Raw genomic sequence first — 20,507 nt, 5'->3', positions numbered from 1 at the left:
GTGCTTAAGACAAGGATCAATAATGTGATAGCTTGGGGAGAACTACATAAACAGTTTGGTTTGATTTCAGTTCAGTAAAATATATTTTGCATTGGAATTAAATAGTTTTTGTGTTGTCTGCATGAGGAAAAGATTGAGCATCAGTAGTAGAGCTGTTTAGTAGCTATTCACTTCTATCCTCTTGTATTTCTGTGTAGATGGAGTTTTCTCCTAATAATGAAATTAGCTAGCTAAGGATCTCAGGAACTGGGGTGCTGGGTAGAAAAGAGCAGATATCTGACTTTGTCTGCTGCAGGACATTCTTGACTCCACTTGAAACAGATTTCTGTTTGCCTTGAAATCCCAGCACTAAAAGGAGGTGAGCAGGCTTTGCAGAATTTTGGCAGCTTCTCGGTTGTCCCTCACTAGACCTTGAGTTTTATGCTCTAGAGGGATAACAAAGTGATCTTGAAAATCCATCATCACACAAATATCTAGATTTAAACCGTTGCTGGAATTTTTACAAGGTGACATGGTTGCTGAGAAGCTGTATTGGGCCAGCAGACAAGTCCAGGCAGTTACCCGCTACTTGTTTGGACAAGTTAGTTGTCATGGAAAATTTAGCGTTACGCTCTCCCTGCTCTAGCCTATCTTTAAACACTGTCTGCAGCACTCACGTTCTCTGACAAAGCCTCTCATTATTCAAAAATAATTTTAAAATGTCAATGGGCAAAGAAAAAACCTGAGAATTTGAAAAGGCAGGCAGAATAAAAACGAACCACTTTGAGTTGGAGTGTAGCAACTAGTAAGTACCTGTGAAAGTAACATACTTCCAAACGCCATACATTTAAAAGATACAGAAAATTATAGAATAGGAGATGACAAGAAATTAGGACGACAACATCCAATTAACTTTGGATGCAGTGTTTTCTCCTACTTCCGTCTCCTAAATATATCTGAAAAAAAAACCAGCAAAAATCCCAAACCAAAACCAAACGACTTAGGAGGCATGAGCGGGCGCTGGAAATGGAAGCGGTGCCCGGAGGCGCTGCTGGGCTGAGGCGTGCGGCCCGGCAGCCCCGGCACTCGAGCGCGGCCCCTGCCAGCGGGCGCCTCTCCCTCAGGGCCGCCTCCCGCCGGGGCTGTGCCCGCGCGCCGCGCCAGGGGGCGCTGCGGGCACCAGCATGGCGGCGGGCGGCGCGCGCGGCGCGGCGGGGCCGCGGTAGAGGGCCCGGGCAGCGCCGTGGCGGTCCCGGCGCCCCGCCCGCAGCCGGGCAGCGGAGCGGGCTTGGTTGGCGGTGCGTGGGAATCGATCGCGGACCGCACCGGGGCCGAGGGAGAGCCGGGGGGTCTCGCTGGTCGCTCGTGCGGCCCTCGGTGCTGGGGGAAGGGCTCTCGCTGGGGGGAACGGGGCCAGGCCGCGCCGGGGCTGGCGGGCGGGGGGTACGGGGACGCCGCGGTTCGTGCACGGCGCCGTCTCTCCGCGCCGCCGGACCCCCCCGCCTTCGGCGGCCGCGGTGAGTCAGCGGCGGGCCCGTCGCGCCCGCCCGCCCCCCGCGGTGACTCGGCGGCGGCGCTGCGGATCATGCTCAGGCATGTCGGGCCTGGCCGGAGCGGGAGCTAAGCCCTGACTTGCCTCCTGGCAGCGCTATATAAGGCTCGGCTCGGCCCAGACACCTCCGGCGGGGTCCAGCGTGAGGGCGGGACGAGGCACCGAGGTGAGTGGGCCCCGCCGGCATGGTGGCTGTCGCCCGCCCGGGTTGTGTGGCTGAGTGCCGCGTTCTGAGGATGTTCTCCCCTTAACTGCAGGCAAATGTGCAATACCAAGATGTCCTCCCTTACGGATGCCTCCTCTGTCGCCGCTTCGGAGCAAGAGGCGCTGGTCAGTAGCTCTGTGGGGCGCGTGGGTTTTTTGCATGCTTTTTGCAGAGTTTTTAGCGGCTCATTCAGAAGAACCACTGTGCTTAGCGAGTGATGGTTGGAGAAATGCCAGGAAGTCCAGCCAGTGAAGGGTGGTCTCTCTTTGGTTCTGTAGTAAGCAAATCTTAATCATAATTGAGAGTACAGGGTGATGGTGTAGATCTAGACTGTTTCCTGGAGACGTTTGATGTTTTTTGCTTTCTGTTAATAAAAAGGATCCTATGATCCGATTTGATCGTGGTAAGTATTTCGGGTGGAAATTGTTAACAGATCATAACTGAAGAGCTGTGGAAAATCTCCATCGTACAAAACATACTGTTGGTGGAATAATCTGAAGATTTTCGATTCCCTTCTCTATTGGAATTTGTAAGACGGTTGTAAGAATCACGAGTCTTCATTTGTATTTATGGCTTTGCATTTCCAGGCTTTCCATGATACAGTGACAGTTCTGTTGTTTCGTCCGTAGTTTTTCTGAGGATGGAAGCCTTTTACGCATGAAATGCGAGTTAATAAAGTACATATGTACAATGATGGTTGAACTGGATTATCTTGTGTAGAAGAGTAAAGCTTAATGTGGACTTTGCAGTAGAAAAATTTCAAAAATGAAATTGCAGAACAGCAGACTGTTAAAATCAGATTTTTTTTTTATTTGTGTCTTCCTTTTTTTTACGTCACCATATCATGATATTGCTGTCTGCTGTCAGATCTGCAAGGCTGCAGTTCTTCATACTTTGAGGAGTCAGGAGGAGAGGGCTTGGGAATAAAAGTGAACTTAGTTGTGGATTCAGAGTTCTGAAACTGTGCCTTGGTACACTTAGCTGTCAGTAGTACTTGAATAAGTTGTTTGCTTCCTTTATGAAACTCTAATTTATATGCCGCATGTTCTAAATAATTCAGTTCTTAGGAGGGGGTGAATGGACAGTTAATGCTGTCCACAAGCTCAGTTATTTTTTTCATTATGTGTAATTCTTGCAGCTAATACCTTGTTAACTCACTAAAATGTAAGGTTGGTTTTAGCAGATCTTTGGAATGTAATGTAGGGTAGTTCCCCTCCTCCACCCTTCCCTCAAACATTTATTCCTTGTCTCATGATATTGTATTCACACTTCTCTGTTTTGATTTGTTGTTTGGTTTTGGTTTTTTTGTTGGTTTTTTTTACTTTCTGTGTTTATTTTTTATATTTAATTTTAGGTAATTTATCAGGATAGCTAAATATTAGCCTGGTTTTAGAATGGTTACGCTATTGTTCAAGAGGTGACATGAGAGTATACTGTGCTGGGAGCATCAGTGGCTCCACAGGCTTTGCTGTTGTGTCAGCCCCTGCAGCTTGTTCTCATCTGCTGCACTGGTGCTGGCACAGCTGTGTGGGACAGTGCAGTTTGTAGGCATGGGGGAGGTGACTTTTCTTTAACTTGCCTTCCTCTGCCTCGGAAACTGTCACAGACTGACTGTACATTAAACTGCTGGCACGGTGGGTGGGAGCAGAGGTAGGAGTGAGTGAAGTATCACAGAAGGGACAGGGTGTGCTTGTCCCAGAGAAGAAAAGTCTTCAGAGGTAAAGCAGCCCAGCTGGCAAATGCAAAACAAAAACCCCAGAAACTGTCACAGAAAGAAACTAAGAAAGAGGTGGACAAGTGTTTCGCTTTATGACTTGCAGTCTGGACCTGACAGTTTCCTGTTTCCATCCTCCCTCCCCTTTGGGAATCATGGTAATGGTTAAAAGAGTAAAGCTGAACTCCCGAGGACCCAGCCCTGGACTTGGAACTAATAAACAAATCCTGTAGCTCCAATTAAGGAATCTGTATTTACCAATGTGTTGAGGTTTAATCCCAGCTGCTAACTAAGTAGCATCGAGCACCTTGTTTCCTGCCCCCCAGGTCCTTCATGGTGGGATGGGGGAATCAGAAAAAAAGGCAGAACATGTGGGTTTAATAACTGAAGTGTAAGAGTAATAGTAAAGAAAAGGGAGAGTAGTTAAATCCAAGGAAGAAAAGTGTTGCACAATGCAATTGCTCAACACCTGCTGATGGGTTCCCAGCCTGTCCCCCAAGCATCAGTCAGCACCTCCTGGCCAACTCCCGTGTTCATAACACTAGGCCTGACATTCTGCGGTATGGAATATCCCTTTGGCCAGTTCAGGTAAGCTGTGCTGGCCATATTCCCTTAGGGCTTGTTGTGCACCTCCTCACTGGGAGAGCATGATACACTGAAAAGTCCTTGATTTAGTTGTTGCTACTTAGCAACAACAAAAACATCAGTGTGTTGTCAACATTATTCTCCTGCTAAATCAAAAACACAGCACTGTACTAGCTACTAGGAAGAAAATTAACTATCCCAGCTGAAACCAGGGGACAATGAACAACTGGGGTTTGATCTAAGAAGTACAGTGTATAAGAAGATTAGTATGATTTGGTTCATATTATTTGCTTTTAAGTTTGAACTTTGCAAAGTGAAAAACTTAAGATAGGTTTTAATGCAAGTGTATGTTTGCATATCAGATTAATACAGAAGGAGGGAGACAACCTGTATAAATAAATTCTGTATTCTGTATAAATTCTGATTAGTGCATACTGTTTCTCTCCTTCCACACACAGGTTAAACCAAAGCCACTATTGCTGAAATTGTTAAAGTTAGCTGGTGCTGAAAAGGACACTTTTACTATGAAGGAGGTAAGAACTTTTAATCACTAGAGGTAGACTACAGTGAGTACAGATAGATTGTTTTGGGTTGGGTAAATGGGGGGCTAGTGTTCATAGCTTGTCTAGAAATTTAGTTAAGGCACTGTGTTTATTCTCCTGCTGACTTGTAACTGGGTATTCAGCAAGTTTCTCAAAAATCTGAACCAAAGTTTCTGGTGATCAGTAGAATAGCAGTGTTCTTCTGGAATGATAGATGAAAATCTGCTGGCTCAAAGAGAGTTTTAGGCAGAGTTTGAAGAGCAAATTACAATGTATTTAATATGCTTTGTCTTTTACACTTAAACTTGAAGCAACAACCTGGGTATTTAACATTTGTATTTCATTTATTTCACAGGTAATATTCTATATTGGACAATATATTATGTCTAAGCAATTATATGATGAAAAACAGCAGCATATTGTACACTGTGCAAATGATCTCCTGGGGGATTTATTTGGAGTAACAAGCTTTTCAGTAAAAGAACACAGGTAAAATGGGATTCTTTTCTGAGAATCTGGTTGGGAAATAATGAAGAACAAAGTGCATATATCCCTTTTTTAACTCTTCACGTCTACAAAGATGGTAAGCTCTCTTTTATGGTTACGTGTAGCTAACTTGTATCGTATTTTTCTTTATTCCTGTTTAAGGAGACTATATTCAATGATTTCCAGAAATCTGATAGCAATCAATCAACAAGGTAAGCTTGTTTAGGAAGGTGATTTGTTTGGGAAACAGCAGTAGGGAAAATACAATTTACGTAATGTATCTTGCAGGTAGTGATCAGATAACAATGAGCTCTCCCATTATTAGCTGTTTGGCTTTGCTCACTGTAGTCCAGAGCAATCACAAATAGTGAATCAAAGTAAACACTTGTTTCTTCAGGAGGAGAAAAATACTCTGAACAGAGCATTTGGGTATTTTTTTTTGTCTAGAACCAGAAAAAACACAGAGCTGAAAAAAAGATGCTAAATTACAAAATGAAGTAATGTGCTTGTATTTGTTACTGATAAAGCCCTCAACAACATACGAAGTTTTAATATGAAAAATTAGCTTCTTGAACGTACGCCACTGATGAAATCAGGGCAAAGGCTTTTTTTTTTTTTTCTTTTTTTTTAATGTTGAAGTTCTATTTTAATTTTCAATTTTCACAACTGAATGTGAAGTACATTTAGAACTGGTCATTTTTAGCTATACTCAACCCTGTTTTAAATGGGCTGTATATGTTTAAATAAAAGTAGAGCTTTGTGGTGATGCTGTGGAAAGCCACTCCTTCAATGGGGAATTGTTATACACAGTCCTGCAGTATAAAAATGCTCGATGTAGCTGTAATTTTTTGCCTAATACTGGGTGTGAAACAGAAGTTAAACAATGGAAGTCATTTTGTGTAAATTGTCCTCTAAATCTGTATAAGGATACCCTTTGTTTCTAATTTTTCCTAGAGGCAAGTGTTCAGCTGCTGAAGATGGGAAACTTGCTGTCTTTGTCATCCCCGTTGTTAAACTTGCAAACTTAAATTTATTTTTCAATCATTTTTTCATTAAACACTCTATTAATTCAGGATCTGTCTTAGTAAGCATAAATCATTAATGATAGCTAATTTTTCTTCTATTATATGTCTTTTAACTCAGGGTTCCCATAAGATAAGTAGCAAAAAGCACTTAGGAGAGGAGCAAGTAATTACATTTCATGCCTATATTATTTCATATCTGCAGAATCACAGTTTATGCACAGACTTCATTTGAAGCCATTTATAATAGAATTCTGACCTGCTTTCAGTTGACATTTCTTCTTTCTCGTCATTTCCACTTGAGTAATGTTACAGGGAAGGTGCTGCACACACCTGAAAAACAAAAGAGCAGTGTTTTTTTCCATTGTTGCAAAATGGATTTTAAGTTTTCCTTAGAATTTATTCTTCGAGCCTGAAATAGACTTTTTCTGCTATATTGTATTATGGGTTTCATTTTGGTTTGGTTTCAGACTCTACCCTTGGTGACACACCTGAAGATGATGCCGCATCTCCGCTCGAGGAAGAAAATGTTATTAAGGTGCTATTTTTATTTTATTTGAATAAATTTTATTCCAACATTCTATTCAGTTCTGCATGATAGTGTCAGTGGTTTAATGCAGTAAGTCAAATCTAGCTCTTTACCTCATATTCCTGCTCAGGCTTACTCAGTCTTTCTGTTATCAGGAGTCTATGCAAGAGTTAGAAGAGAAGCAGACTTCATCAAATGTGACTTCCCGACCAACTACATCTTCTAGGAGGAGGACACACAGTGAATCTGGTATCTGCAGATTTATGATGAAGAGCTTTCAGTAGCATGGCCACTTAGGGGGGAAAGCTACATTCTCTTGCCTTGCTGACTTGAAAGATGCTGACAAATACTAGTTGTGTTTCTCTGCTTATCTAAAACAAAATGTTCAGTCTGAAAGAAAAACACAATTCCTTGCATTGCTCCAGTATCATGTTACAGTTTCAATCTCTAGAATTGTTAGTAAGATGATGGAATAACTTGCTTCACAGCTCTGTTAAACTTTTTCACATCAGCAGGACATTATCAGTTGTATTATCTTCATGATGAGAACACTTTTGTTTGTAATCGACTGATACTATCAAATTGATTTCAATTCCCTCTGTAGAAAGCCACAAAAATTGACATTTTGTTGGTTCACTAAATTAAAGCCAGTTTTCTTTGGATTTCAACTGATGAGAGGGATCAAAGGTGTGGTAGTAACACAGGATGATTTTGGATATATTCAGGTACCTCACCATTCATTAAGCACTTGTTAAAACATCTGGTGACCTAAGCATCCTATTTGCCTCCCCTCTGTCTTTACTGTGGTTATTCAATAATCACTGGCAGATACATTTTCAAAATACAAAATTTTTCTTCTGATTAGTAGCAATAACAATCTGGTCAGCATAAACCTGAGTAAGTTTCTCAATGGAAGTGTTCTCTATGGTTCTACTTAAATTTATTCTCTGGAATTTCTTAGGTTAGTTTGTTCCATCACTTACTGTCTTGCCTCATGACTTGGTAGTTGTAGTTACCTGGGCAGTGATACCCTTCTGTCACTCTGTAGAACTTCTTTTTCTTCACTTGCTCAGGGACGTTTTTCAGTTTTTCAGCTTTCAAGTAGTATTTTTTGTGTCCCTCATAGGCCACTGTTACATTAAGTCAGTCCCAATCCAGTGCTGCGTTGCTGAGCGGTTTGCACTAAATTAAAAGAACATTTTAATGTTGTAACTAAAACTGATGAAAGGATGGAAAGTCTCAGTTAAATATCACAACCTGTAATATTTAGGCATGGCACAGAGCACATCAAGTCCTGTGTAGTGCTTACTTATTGTAGGTTTGATTATTAACTCTTGTCTTTGCATCCATTTATTAGTTTGTTACAACCTTAAGAGTTCTTTTAATATAGTGTTTTTATATACACTTTTTTTCTAATTTATAGGAAATCTTCCCTTTAAACCACTATTCTTGTTAAATTGGGATGGTAGCGGCTCCTTTGGAGCCACTTAAATAGTGTGTAGAGACCTTGTGGTGATACAGTATCAGTACGGCATGGAGCCATGACAACTAAATGAGGACAACGATGGACAGGAGCAACCTTTGGGCCTGGGGGCACCAAGTTTGGTGGGGCTCTCAGGGCGGAAAAAAGAAAAGAGAGGGGCTGAGCCAAGAAGCACCAAGGGAAAGTAAGAGAAGTCTCAAAGTATGTACAAGTGTTTTGTTCTCTTTTTTTTTTTTTTTTCAATGAAAGATTCAAGACTTGAAGACTTGTGGATTGTCACAGTGTGATTTGCAAGGCGAGGGAGAAGCTGGGCAGCAGAGGGTGGGTGCAGAAGGCACCTGTGTGGGGGCAGCAGGCTCATAACAAGGCCTGTAGAACCAAAAGTTGTTGGCAACTTCGGAGGTTTTACTCTGCTGCACTGAAATGCTGAATTTACAACACTTTTTTATATAAAATCATTTTTTGCCAAACACTCTGGAAGTCAATGGAGCTGGATTTTGACTTGCCTACCCCTAAAATGCTCTACCCTTAGTCCTTGCGCTGCTGTAGCTGGTTGTTCTAAACACAGTGTATTTACAAAGCATTGTCTTTTTGCCTTCAAACCAAGCATGCTTAGTAAGCAGAGCTTAAAGCAATGCTTTCAGAGTTCAACTTTTGCATAGTATGTCTTGAAGATTTTCTTGCTGGGGTGCAATGACAGTTCTAATAGTTTGTTACAAAAGTCTTGTTGAGTAAATACAATTACATATAGTGGAACTATTCACTAAATATGTTGAGGTGTCTGAAACTTGAACCTGAACTTACCTTGCTTAGCACAAGGTGTTCTGTATGCATGTGACCTGGGAGCTAATTGCTCTGTCTCTACAAATTCTGGGATGGATTCAAAAGCTCTCTGAAAATGCCTTTCTCTCTGTTGCTGGTAGAGGGAGTGAGGACAAGTAAAATTCTAATTGTATTTCTTAAAATTAGGAAGGGTTTAACACATCACGTGTGGAGTAAAAATTCTTTCAAATTTGCAATTGTTTTCCATGCGGAGTCTGCCATTCATAAGCTGTACTGGTGTGACAAATGGGGAAAGCCAGCCCCTGAAACACTGGTTTCAGAAATGTTTCACACTGTATGGGTTAATAAGTGTTATTGTGTCTTTTAAAATAAGTCTTAGTGCCTTTTTGCGCCATAAAAAATACTGAAATATTTTACTTTAGTTATTATTAGATTTCTTTATTGTAAATTATATTTTAAGCTTCTGTTTAGAATATTCAAAACTGCACATTGCATAGATGTTTTTGAGTAATAAAAAAATTCTTGACTATGCCCAGAAGAAAATTCTTCAGATGATCTGCACAGTGAGAGAAGAAAGCGACACAAGTCAGACAGCATTTCGTTGACGTTTGATGAAAGTCTCTCATGGTGTGTAGTCAGTGGTCTGTGCCGTGAAAGAAGCAATAGCAGTGATTCAACAGATTCTCTTTCCATTCCTGTAAGTCGAAATAGAAATGTAAAGTATTTTTGTGGTACAAATTTTGCAGTTGCCACAAGTGCAAACATGCATCTGAAAACACAGTGTTCTTAATTAAAAGCAGCAGTGCCTTCAGTGGTGTCTGAGGAAAGAAAAGAGGTTGAAAGAAAAGTAGGTGTGTGGGTGGTGGGGATTTTCATAGGTCTGCTGGCAAACCTGAAGTGAAGTTTTTTAAAATATTAACCTTGAATATTCTTTAAAAACCAAGATCCTTGCTGCTTTGCACAGTATGGAAAATGTTAGGAGACAAAAAGAGTCATAGACTTCCCATAATTCAGAGTTAGGTGGTAGTTCTGGTACAGCTTTGGTAACTGTACCAAATGGTACTGTATCCAGTGGAATGGATGCTGGTGATGCATTGTATTAATTTGCCATGCCACTTTCTTGGAAATTTTATACTGTTTTTAGCAAACACCAAGGCAAATTATTTGTGGTTTGATTAAGTCATGAAGAGCTGAACTAACAGTGTTCCTAGTTAAATACTGTGTTCTAAATTGACAGAACTAATACTGTATCTTCAGTCTACCTGTTTTGTAATTGTTAAGCCATGGTCTCAGACTAAACAGTTTATGAGAATAGAGAATTTAATGACATAATGCAGCCAAAAGATACCATCTTCTTGCATCTGTTCTTTCACTTTTTAGAAGGGACTTTCTGAAATAACTGCAGCCTTTCAGCTGCCTATAAGCTGAGTGGTTTCTTATTACAGAGCCAACAAAAGGCCTCCAGACCTAGCTTTATTTTTACCCACCTGTAATTTGTTTATCTCATAAAAAGTACTGTGTCTCACAGCAGCTGGTCCTTTCCCTTCCATATCTAATTATACAGAATAGTACAGCTTTTATCCTGAGAGTTGTTTTAACAGTAATGTTATGTATATGGACTGGTGAAGTTGAATGTGTGCTTTCTTTTTTTGTTCTTTTCAGGATCTTGATGGTAGTTCATTAAGTGAAAACTCTGATTGGTTTGACCACAGTTCTGTATCAGACCAGTTCAGTGTTGAGTTTGAAGTTGAGTCTATTTATTCAGAAGATTATAGCCATAATGAAGAAGGGCAGGAGCTCACAGATGAAGATGATGAGGTACTATCTGCTTTCCTTGTTTGACCCTGGGGGTACAGGATGATAAATAGAAGTAATTTCAACATGAAAAATTACTGTAAGTTTCCAAGGAGAACTCTTCAGGTGTATTTTTGAACTGCTGGTGTCACAGTCTGCACCCAGTCGTTCATTAAATCAAATTACACATCGATGCATTTGGGTCACCGTTATACAGCTCACCAGCCAGTGACTGAAACGGTGCTGAGGCTTTCTGTAGGCTCTGAAACAGGCTGGATAGGAAAGTCTGGGTGCTTAACTTCTCTCACTACCTGTTGGAGTCTGTGGCAGAATGTGTACCCTAGTCTTTCTGCATTTTTAGTTCTAGAAGTATGTGCTGAGCTTTGACAACACTTGATACCAAAGGAAACCTTTCTCAGTAACTTTTTTCAAAGGGATATGTCCAAGTTCTTTGCCACTTTGAATGTGTTTCATAGAGATGCTGAACCAAAGTTTTAGAAATCATTATTAGTAGGCAAGAAGACAGAAAAATTTGGATTACCGCAATTTTCAAGAGATTTCTGGTATGTTGGGAATGAAGTGAAAATATACGTGGGGTTTTCTTTCTGGGTTGGTTTTCTGTTACTTTAAGAGAGGTTAATCAGCTCATGGCAAGCTTGGGTAAGTACCAGAGGCAGAATTCGTGAGGGACATACATGATTGTGGTACCTGAGAGGCTGAATGGGACTGACTGTACTGATGTAGCTGTAGTGTAGTGCAGAGCTGCACCCTGAGAGGGGATGGTAATTTGGAGGAGGACAGGATTGAGGTGTGCCCCTACTCCAGACAGTAGTTTTGGGAATTGCAGAATGACTGGTGTTTGAAGGGGCCTCTGGAAGTTGTCTTAAACACCTGCTGTGGCTGAGGCAGAGCTGATTGCCCAGGTCCGTGTCCAGGTGCCTTTTGAATATCTCCAGGGATGGAGGCTTCATAGATGCTCAGGGCAGCGTGTGCCAGTGCTCCTTCATCCTCACAGCAAGAGGTGTCTCCTGATACTCAGAGGGAACCTCCTGTGTTTAGTTTGTGCTAGTTGCCTCTTGTGCTGCCACTGGACACACTGAAAAGAGTGTGGCTTTGTGTTCTTGATGCCAGCCTTTCAGGTATTTACGTGCATTGATCAGGCACCCCTTGCCCTGAGCCTTCCCCAGGCTGAACAGTCCCAGCTCTTTCAGCCTTTCCTCACGTGAGAGTTCCTCTAATCCATTAATAATCTCAATAGCCCATCCCTGGAGACTCTCCAATGGCTTGCTATCTGAAAATCTCATCAGGTTAAAAATATTTTGGGTTTTTAATTAAACGCCAAAACCCAGTTATGTATTTTTTAAATTTAAACCAGGTTTATCAGCTGACTATTTACCAGGACGAAGATAGTGATGCTGATTCCTTTGATGAAGATCCAGAGATTTCTCTAGCTGTGAGTAAAAACTTGTCTGGTGATAAATTTGGTAAACTGACATAGAATAGATGAAGAAGTATAGATTAATTCTATTGCTATGAATGATTTTTTTAAGAATTAAATTAACTTCTGTGTGGGAAGGTTCCAGTACAATATTTTAATTACTGAAAATGTGATTATTAAGAAATCTTGGAGGTTTTTTTTAATGATCAATTAACTTCCTAATCCATTAAAAAAACCCAGTTCCGTGCTAATTTACGATTTCGTTGACTTAATGGAAGTAAATTATTTAGAGCCTAAATCGGACTTCCTCTACAAAATGGAAAAAATTTAAATCTTAGTCATGTACATTTAAAAAACTTTTCCTATAAGTTAGAATACCTGATTTCATTGTCCAGCTTGAACAAAGGTATCTGTAACATGCAGATGTGAAGGCAAGCCTTTTTTCACAGCACTACTGTAGAAGAGGCCTTTACTACATTCTGTGAGACCATTCTTGAAGAGTGGGAAGAAATTTACAGTCTTGAGGCAAAGTATGGAGATATTTGTGAAAAGACACTGCATTTTAATTCTACAGTGTGCTATCTCCTTGTTTATATTTGCTTTTCACATTTGATGCTTGAATTAAAGCTGTTACGTGGAACTGTGAAGTGTTCAGTCCCTTGATAGTCTGTTGGACTGAGGGACTTTGTGTGCTAAAGAGCTGGCCACCTTCTGAAAACGTAGCAGTGCTTATGTGTGGAAAAAGAGACCTGTACATTATTTTTAGGATTTAAAATTGGTCTTACAAGCTTTTGATGTTACTGATGTTATTCAGGACTTACGTAAGTTTTGGGTTGTTTTTTTTGTTTTTTGTTTTTTTGTTTTGTTTTGATTTCCCCTACAGCCTGCATTTTTTCTAAGAAGGGTCTCTGTCCTTAAAAAGAAAATGTGTTTTTAACGAAATAGTGGTTTATTTTCATTGCAGTATATGGAGTTGCCTTTGAGAGGCTGATGCACCACTTTGTTTTTTTCCGTTTTATTATTTTTCCTTTCCTCCTTCTTCCGTCTGTTTTCGCATTGGCCGATGTTTTGTGTCCTGCGGCTGTGTCGGAGCGCCCTCGCGCGGCCGTTCTGTGCACCAGCAGCTCCGCAAACCGCAAGGGAGGGGTCCCTCAGTCTGGAATAGTCCCCGTTGCAGAAGTCCGTAGTCGAAGGGAAATGATGACCTTCTTAACACGTTTTTCAGTTCTTACCCTGAAGAATTTTGTGGTCTGATTCCTGCAGTTTTGCATAAGAAATAATAAATTGTTCTATTCACAAACCTACTGCAAAACGAAGGAAGGCCAAGGTCTTTTTAAAATAGGAACCATTTTAATCTAGAACTGTGAAATGGGGCCAAAACCACTGAATGGAATTTTAAAATTGTAAACAAGTTGATAGCTTGACATAATAATTATTTTGGCAGTAGTAAGTTGTTTATAATGTCTGAATACTTCAATTGTACTTGAATTTGAATACTTCAAAAGTAGCTTAAGCTGTTCCAACCTTTGATTCACTAAAGGATTATTGGAAGTGTCCGGAATGTAATGAGATGAATCCTCCGCTTCCACGACATTGCCACAGATGCTGGGCCCTTCGTGAGGATTGGCTTCCAGATGAAAAGAGTGAGAAATTGGAAAAGAGCAAATTAGAAGCCTCCTTTCCTGCAGAGTCTGGAGAAGGTTTTGATGTTCCTGACTGCAAGAAAACAAAAATGACTGAAGAAAAAGAGCCAGCTATGGATGAGAATGAGGATAAAACAGTACAGCTTTCTGAGTCCCAGGAAAGTGAAGGTTATTCCCAGCCATCAACATCAAGCAGCATGTTCTGTAGCAGTCAGGAGGACTTTAAGGAACCTGAGAAGAGAGAAACACAAGACAAAGAGGAAAGCATGGAATCCAGTCTGCCTGTTACCAGCATAGAGCCATGTGTCATATGTCAGAGCAGACCTAAAAATGGCTGCATCGTACATGGCAAAACAGGACACCTCATGTCATGTTTTACGTGTGCAAAAAAACTCAAGAAGAGGAACAAACCCTGCCCAGTGTGCAGGCAGCCCATACAAATGATTGTACTAACTTATTTTAGTTAGACATATGTTAACTGGAAAGCTGCAAAAGAAACTTCATAAACTGGTTAAGAGAGTAAGAAATTATTTTTGTATGCTTATTGGAAAATTAATATTTTGTGTCTCTTGGCGTTCTGTGTGAAAAATAATTGCTGACATAAATGCACTGGAGTTATTAAGAGGTTTGCCCTATACTCATAAGTCAACTTGGAGATTTTAAATCCCTCTCAGTAGAAGTAACCAGATCCTCTAAACCACCTGCCTCTCCAAGTGTTTAATGTTCCTTGCAAGTTAGTGACATTTGTTTTATTGAATTAAATACATGCATTAAAACCCCAAATTCAGTGATTGTTGGAGGAGAGACATGTTGAAGTGTTTATTTCTGCAAGTTCCTCATTTAAGAAAATAGATGATTATCCAGGTTCCTGTTTTTGTTGCCTGGTGAAGACAAGGTACAATCAGACCCCTCTGAATAAATTAATAAAATGAATAAATACAATCTTAAATTCCTCCAAGTAACCAAATTCTGTGGGAGATCTTACCAGGAAGTAGAGAAAGATGTGGCAGAAAATAATACTTTGGAAACAGAAAAGGGTATTGTGTGTCTTATTTTTATAGTCTGCAATTGTAAACTTAAGGGCTGTGTGTCCCCCATGAGAAGTCAATGATACAAGCTCAGTCATACCATTCTCTCTCAGATATCCTGAGAATCTGACATTTGTGGATTTGTAGGTCTGTACTGATTATGATAATGGTTATTATTAGTTTAGCAGCACTGAACAAGTGTCAGGCAGACAAGATAAATGAAGGATATGCTATGAACTGTCATGTCAGGCAGTATTAGGGGACAGTTGTTTTCTTTTTCTGCACTAGTTTCTGACTTAGCAGAATACATTCAGCTGCATTGCTGCATTCACTGTAATAAAAATAGAAAAGAAAATCCACCTTCATCTGCAGAAACAATTGAGCTATGCAGTTCCTGTTCACAATCTTCAAGTGCAGTTGTCTTTCCAACTCATTGTTCTTATCTGTATCACAAGAATTCTGAAAATCTGAAAATCATTGGCCAACTCAAAGACCTGTTCTTTACTGCTTTTAGCTCTTGTCTCCTCGCTGTGCTTTGTCAGAAACTTTGTGAAACTTAACAGTTCTGTGCCCAGGGAGTCTGCCTCAGTTCGGGGGGCCTTCAGGTGAGGTAGTGTGAGTGTGGGAACCAGGATGCAGTAAAGATCACTCAGCTGCTTTTCATGTGGAGTTTCTGTATCCAGTGAGTGATAGTTATTCCTTTGGAAAGCTATGTTACAAGAGGAGTTGTATATTTTTAGCACGTTTTATTTTTACAGGTGGGTGCTGATTGTCTGTCCAGTAGGGAATGGCAGATAAACAGTCAGGGGAGTGCCAAGAGTGGAGATGTAGTCCAAGTGCAGGAATTGAGCTGTGTTACCATCTTACAGGCCAAGGCTCAACAGCTTCCCTAACACCAGCAGTACAAAATTGCTGATGCCTGTGTGCTGGCACAGAGACTTCTGCTGCTCTCCTTAACTGCAGGGCTGCAAATGCCTGCAAGTGCCCAGGAAAAGGATATAAAGCAAGGACAGGAGAGACTTAGTAAATCCTTGGTTGTGACTTGGTTGAAAAGTAGTAACTTCATAGGTAAAGACTGAATTACTGGGACCATTCACATTTTGTTCATACATTTGAGCTATTTCATTAAAAATACCACTAAAAGATATTGGTATACCTGAAGTTCTAACATAGTTCATTTTAACTAAACAAAATACAAACCCCAATTGTATACATTCAAATTCTTACTGGCGAGTTTCTTGCCTCCTGCAGTTTGTAAAGGGGCAGCAGGTAGCTGGAAGTTCTGGGAAGTTTTTTGATCAGCAGAAACCTTTTTATAGGATTTTATAATCCTTCATGGGTTTTAGAGGATTTGATAATCCTTCAGCCTGAAATAGAGAAGGCCTTTAGGTAGATAGTTAATTTTTCCAAGTAGGAGTACTAACAGAGGGCTACCTGACTTACTTTGCACTAATTAAAAATTAATGTTTTTTTAATTTTTGATTTGATAAACTTAGGTGCAGTGAGGCTTCCAGAGGCTCTTCATTGCACCTGCAGATGAGGGAGAACTGTAGATATGTATATGCAGAAGCATCAATAACATGGGGACTGTACTTAAAAAGTTATATCTTGAGAAGCTTTGTCCACTGCATTGTCTACCATGTCTTCCCCTCTCTCCATACGATGCCTTCTGTGCCCTGCCTGTGTAACTGCAGTGCTGGGGGAGCAGCTGTCCTTACCTAGTTCCTGTTGGGACAAATTGTACCATCCCACTCTTGGCATTCTTTTCCAGTCACATGCCTTCTGTTGCAGAGAATAGCCCTGGAAATACCTTCCACTCACTATGAGTGATGAGGAAATGGGGAATTTTAATTTCTGCATCTGCAAATAACTGTGTCAAGTGTTTGGGTTTCAGTTACATTTTATGGTTTAATATTCTTACTGACTTCTAGTACAACTTTAGTTTGTTTGGTGTGGGTGCTTGCCTTCCAAATGGAAGTGCTGGGTATTGATGCCTATTCCTGCTGGGGACACTGGGAGTGCAAGTGCAGGCCTGGTGCCCGGGGGCTGTGTCACAGTCACTCCCCTGGTGACTCCCGGCTCTGCCTCCACCCCCTCTCCCAGCCTGGCCGTGCTCCGTGTGTGAGCACAAGCAGCGAGCACCCTGCTTGTTCTGGCCCTTAAACACGGTCCTGGCCTTGGGTAATGGCACAAAAATCAGTAAAGTTTTGGTACAAGAGTTGTTCCTCCTTGGTGAGGTGTTTGAGATCCTTATTTAATATCGCACACATTTTGATCTTTAATTTATTGCTGTTTGTAAATATCCTTGTGCTCACAGTTGATGTTTTGAGCTCTAATTTATTGAATTAGTCTACTGGTACGTGTATAGTTATATAAATATACTTATTTAGTAAATCACAGGCACAAGAAAAATAATTTAAGAAATGTAGCATTAAAATACAGAGAAATACTCTTTATTATATTCAGATTGAGAAGGGCACATGAAGATTAATGGCTGTGTTTCCTTTTTTCCTTCACTTAAAACAACTCTGCATTGAACATGAACAAGATTTATTAAATAGAGATAGAGCTGGTGCAACATTAGCATAGTGAAAATATTTTGGTGGTGTTTTGCTTTCCTTTAGAATGCTTTTGCATCCCTCAGTGCAGGCAAGGAGCTGATTGCTTCCGGGTGCTGGTAACACTGGGGGTGATGGCCTAGGAGACACAGGACCCGGTGATGAGAGTCTTTAAGGTTAATTTGCAAAGGTGGTAATGGCTTTTGCCTTTGCACACGTGACCAAGAAGGTTGTAGGGGAGGCCAGATGCCCACAGGATGTGGCTGTATGTGATTTTCAGTAATTTTCTTCATCTTGTCCTTCTTGCACATCAGGTAGACAGTTACGTACAAATGATGCAAAAACTTGCATTTATTTTTTTTAGGAAGTACAGTGAACCTACTTGTTGTTTAAATACAAGTCTTTAACTATTTACCTATTTGTTAGTATTGCCTTTATATTAGTATTGAAATTTACTCCACACCAGCAGGATCGTGGGCTGTGCCATCCTGTGCCTCTCTCCTTAGCAGATGATTTAGAAGGATTGAAGTGTTTCAAAATGCTCACTGGTGAAAAGCTTACATTTCTTCTAAGAGTGTGGTACTATTTTTATCACTGAGTTCTCTTTGCTGCACATTTGTTCAAATGTCACTGTCTCTGAAGTGTCTGTGGGTATGAAGATGCTTGCAGGACTTCAGGCAGATTTTTTTTTCTCTTTTATGACTAATATGAGGAAGAGAAAATTCCTCGTTCTTACAGAAAGTGTCAACAAGAATAGTTTAAAAAAATAGTATCTTACAAAAGAAAGATTAGAAAATTATTAGGAGCTTAATGAAACTGAATAAACCGAGTAAATAGGATGAAAATAGGGGTGAAGATTTTTTTTTTCGCCATCTTAATCTAAGGCTGCTGTTGTGTTAAGGCATAACTTTAGGTAGAGTATATGTCAAAGCAGGTAATTCATTCAGCATATTGGCTTGCCACACACGGTGGGGCAGGACTTACCCCTTATCCCAGGAAGATACAACATTTTGTTGTGCGACATTTGGCCTGAAAAGGGGCATTTGCTGTTGTGAGGCTTCCCTGTGGAAGGAGCATTGGACACGGGACTTGTGGGTGGGCGGCATTGTTGTGGTGGGGCTGTAGGGTGGCCTTGGTCCCACAGCACAGCAGAGCCTTGCTCTGGAGCATCAGCCCTCTCCTCTTCAGGGGATTCCCTGCCCTGCCTTTCCTGCTCCTTCATACCAGAGTCCAAGGCACATCTTGCTCTTTAAAGGTTGCACAAGCAGAGCACAAACCCCAGCTTAAGATTTTAGCAATGGATTGCACTTACTGAACGTGAAAAATTTTAACTAAAGTGTGGGGGGTTTGTTAAGGGGGGTTTTTTAGCACAGATGCACTGAAAGCTTCAAGTGAATGCTGCTTTAGTGTATCTATAGCTATATTATACATGTGAAATTTGTCAGTGATACTTAAAAAGGTGGTGGCTCTCCTTTTGAGTAGATGTTGTTTTAGCTTAACAGCCTGCTTTAAAAGGACAGTAGTGGCTGTTAGGATGATGATAACTGAACACCTAAAATACAAATTGTTTTTCTAAAACCAGAATCTCTATTGTTTGACTACACATAGCTGGGATGACTGTTGAACAGAGTAGTTCGTTGTGAATTTAAATAACTATGCAACACGCCTTCAAGAGCTTGACCTGGTGCATTACTTTCCAGCTACCCAGTGCATGTATGACCACAGTCAGTAACCATTAAAATGCAAATATCCACTCCAATTGCACACAGTATAGATCCATTTATGAAGAGTTTCACATGTGTTTATCTTTCAGTTTTCAGTTTTTCCTTTTCTGATGAAAATTGAATACTGTGTTCCATTTAAAAGCTTTAAATAAAGATTTGTTTATATACTCCATGGTGCTCCTTTTTTCATGTCAGTTACTTGATTGTTAGGAGTTCTGGTACTTTGTCTTCACACAGATTCTTACAAAGGCTCTTTCTGCCCCCACTCAGCTGCTGGACTGCTGAATTCTATCAGATCTCTTTGGTTTGGGAAATTTTAACTCAAGGAATCTCGTTCTTCCTGCTACAAGTGGCAGGATCAGTGATGGGATTTAGTGGATAATTACTTCTCTGTGTGGTAAACAACCCACAGCAGATCAGAGGATGAGAAAAGGTAGAAAATGCAAATGGGTGAGAAAGACATTCAAAAACCAGTCTCTTGCACACACAGCTGTCATTGCTATCAGCATTGGTGTTTCAGGTTCTGAAGTGGATTCACACTGAATGTGGCCGTCTGGCAGACAAGCAGCTGATGCCCAAGCTCCACAGTCCAGCAGGTAGGGCTTGGTGTGACAGGCAGTGCCTCAGGAAAGATTTTAAAAGGCATTAAAGGATTAACTGCATTCCTGCATTTTTTATTTACTGTATACAGGAAAAGATTGATGTTTCCAAAGATAATCTTTGCTGGTTTACTTTTGAAATTGCTTAAGAAAATTACTGGCAGATAAAGCTTTAAAATAAACACAGGAGACAGTACTAACTGGCTTTTCTTGATAAATTTTCTGTTTATTGGGCAGCTTCAAAGGGCCCTGAAAATGACTTGCAACTGGCCAGGCAAAAGGAATCTGCTAATCCTGTCTTGCAGTACAATGCAGCCAGGGGAGCACTGAAACCACACTGTAACTGGAGCTTGCTTGTGCCTTGCTGAGTGTGGCTGCCAGCTCCTAGCATGGGTGTTAAAACAGTCCCAGCAGTGGAGTAGCAGGGCTGTGAAGCTGTTGAAACAGCATAAAGCCATTGCTAAAACTATTCAAAGAATTCTGAATTGTATGTGGTTCTGTGCCACAACATACTCAGTTAAAAATGGAGAAGGTATAAAGCTGTCAATGACTCTTTCCACATTGTTTTCAGCAGCTCTGCTGTAGGAGAACATTGTTTTCAGAGCCACAAATTCCTCCCTTTTCCCTGTTGGTGCAGATTGTCATCCAGCTTCCACAGCATGGCCCTTTGGCAGATACTCACATTTAATTTTCATCTTCTTGTCTTAAAACATGTCTGTGTTACTGGACGTGACCTCATTTGAGCCCTGAGCAGTCCCATCTGTCCAGGTAAGAAAGAGCATATATAAAAATGCCATTCTTCATTTATAGCAGTGGCTTTATTATGAGAAATTAGTATTGAGC

At 40.7% G+C, this 20,507-nt stretch overlaps 1 protein-coding gene across 4 annotated transcripts; it reads left to right on the top strand.

Moving 5' to 3' along the window:
• The first annotated feature begins 1,173 nt into the window (after positions 1-1,173).
• Positions 1,174-19,237, top strand: MDM2 (MDM2 proto-oncogene). Of its 4 annotated transcripts, none has more exons than XM_005519343.3 (12): positions 1,196-1,277; positions 1,626-1,697; positions 1,789-1,861; positions 4,494-4,568; positions 4,933-5,066; positions 5,226-5,275; positions 6,556-6,623; positions 6,770-6,863; positions 9,420-9,577; positions 10,543-10,698; positions 12,050-12,127; positions 13,653-19,237. In XM_005519343.3, the coding sequence occupies exons 3-12, from the start codon at positions 1,793-1,795 to the stop codon at positions 14,220-14,222; spliced, it is 1,452 nt and encodes a 483-aa protein (XP_005519400.2). In that variant the 5' UTR covers positions 1,196-1,277; positions 1,626-1,697; positions 1,789-1,792; the 3' UTR covers positions 14,223-19,237. The 4 variants fall into 4 exon arrangements, with proteins under 4 accessions (XP_005519399.2, XP_005519400.2, XP_014104378.2 ...); XM_014248903.2 differs by having other exon boundaries at positions 1,198-1,277; positions 9,417-9,577; XM_005519342.3 differs by lacking the exon at positions 1,626-1,697 and having other exon boundaries at positions 1,174-1,277; positions 9,417-9,577.
• Positions 19,238-20,507: the final 1,270 nt, after the last annotated feature.

Source organism: Pseudopodoces humilis, chromosome 5, assembly GCF_049639895.1.
Source record: "Pseudopodoces humilis isolate 2021_Gansu_Grassland_sample_001 chromosome 5, ASM4963989v1, whole genome shotgun sequence".
Taxonomy (NCBI): domain Eukaryota; kingdom Metazoa; phylum Chordata; class Aves; order Passeriformes; family Paridae; genus Pseudopodoces; species Pseudopodoces humilis.
This window is presented reverse-complemented; position numbering and strand designations above follow the sequence as displayed.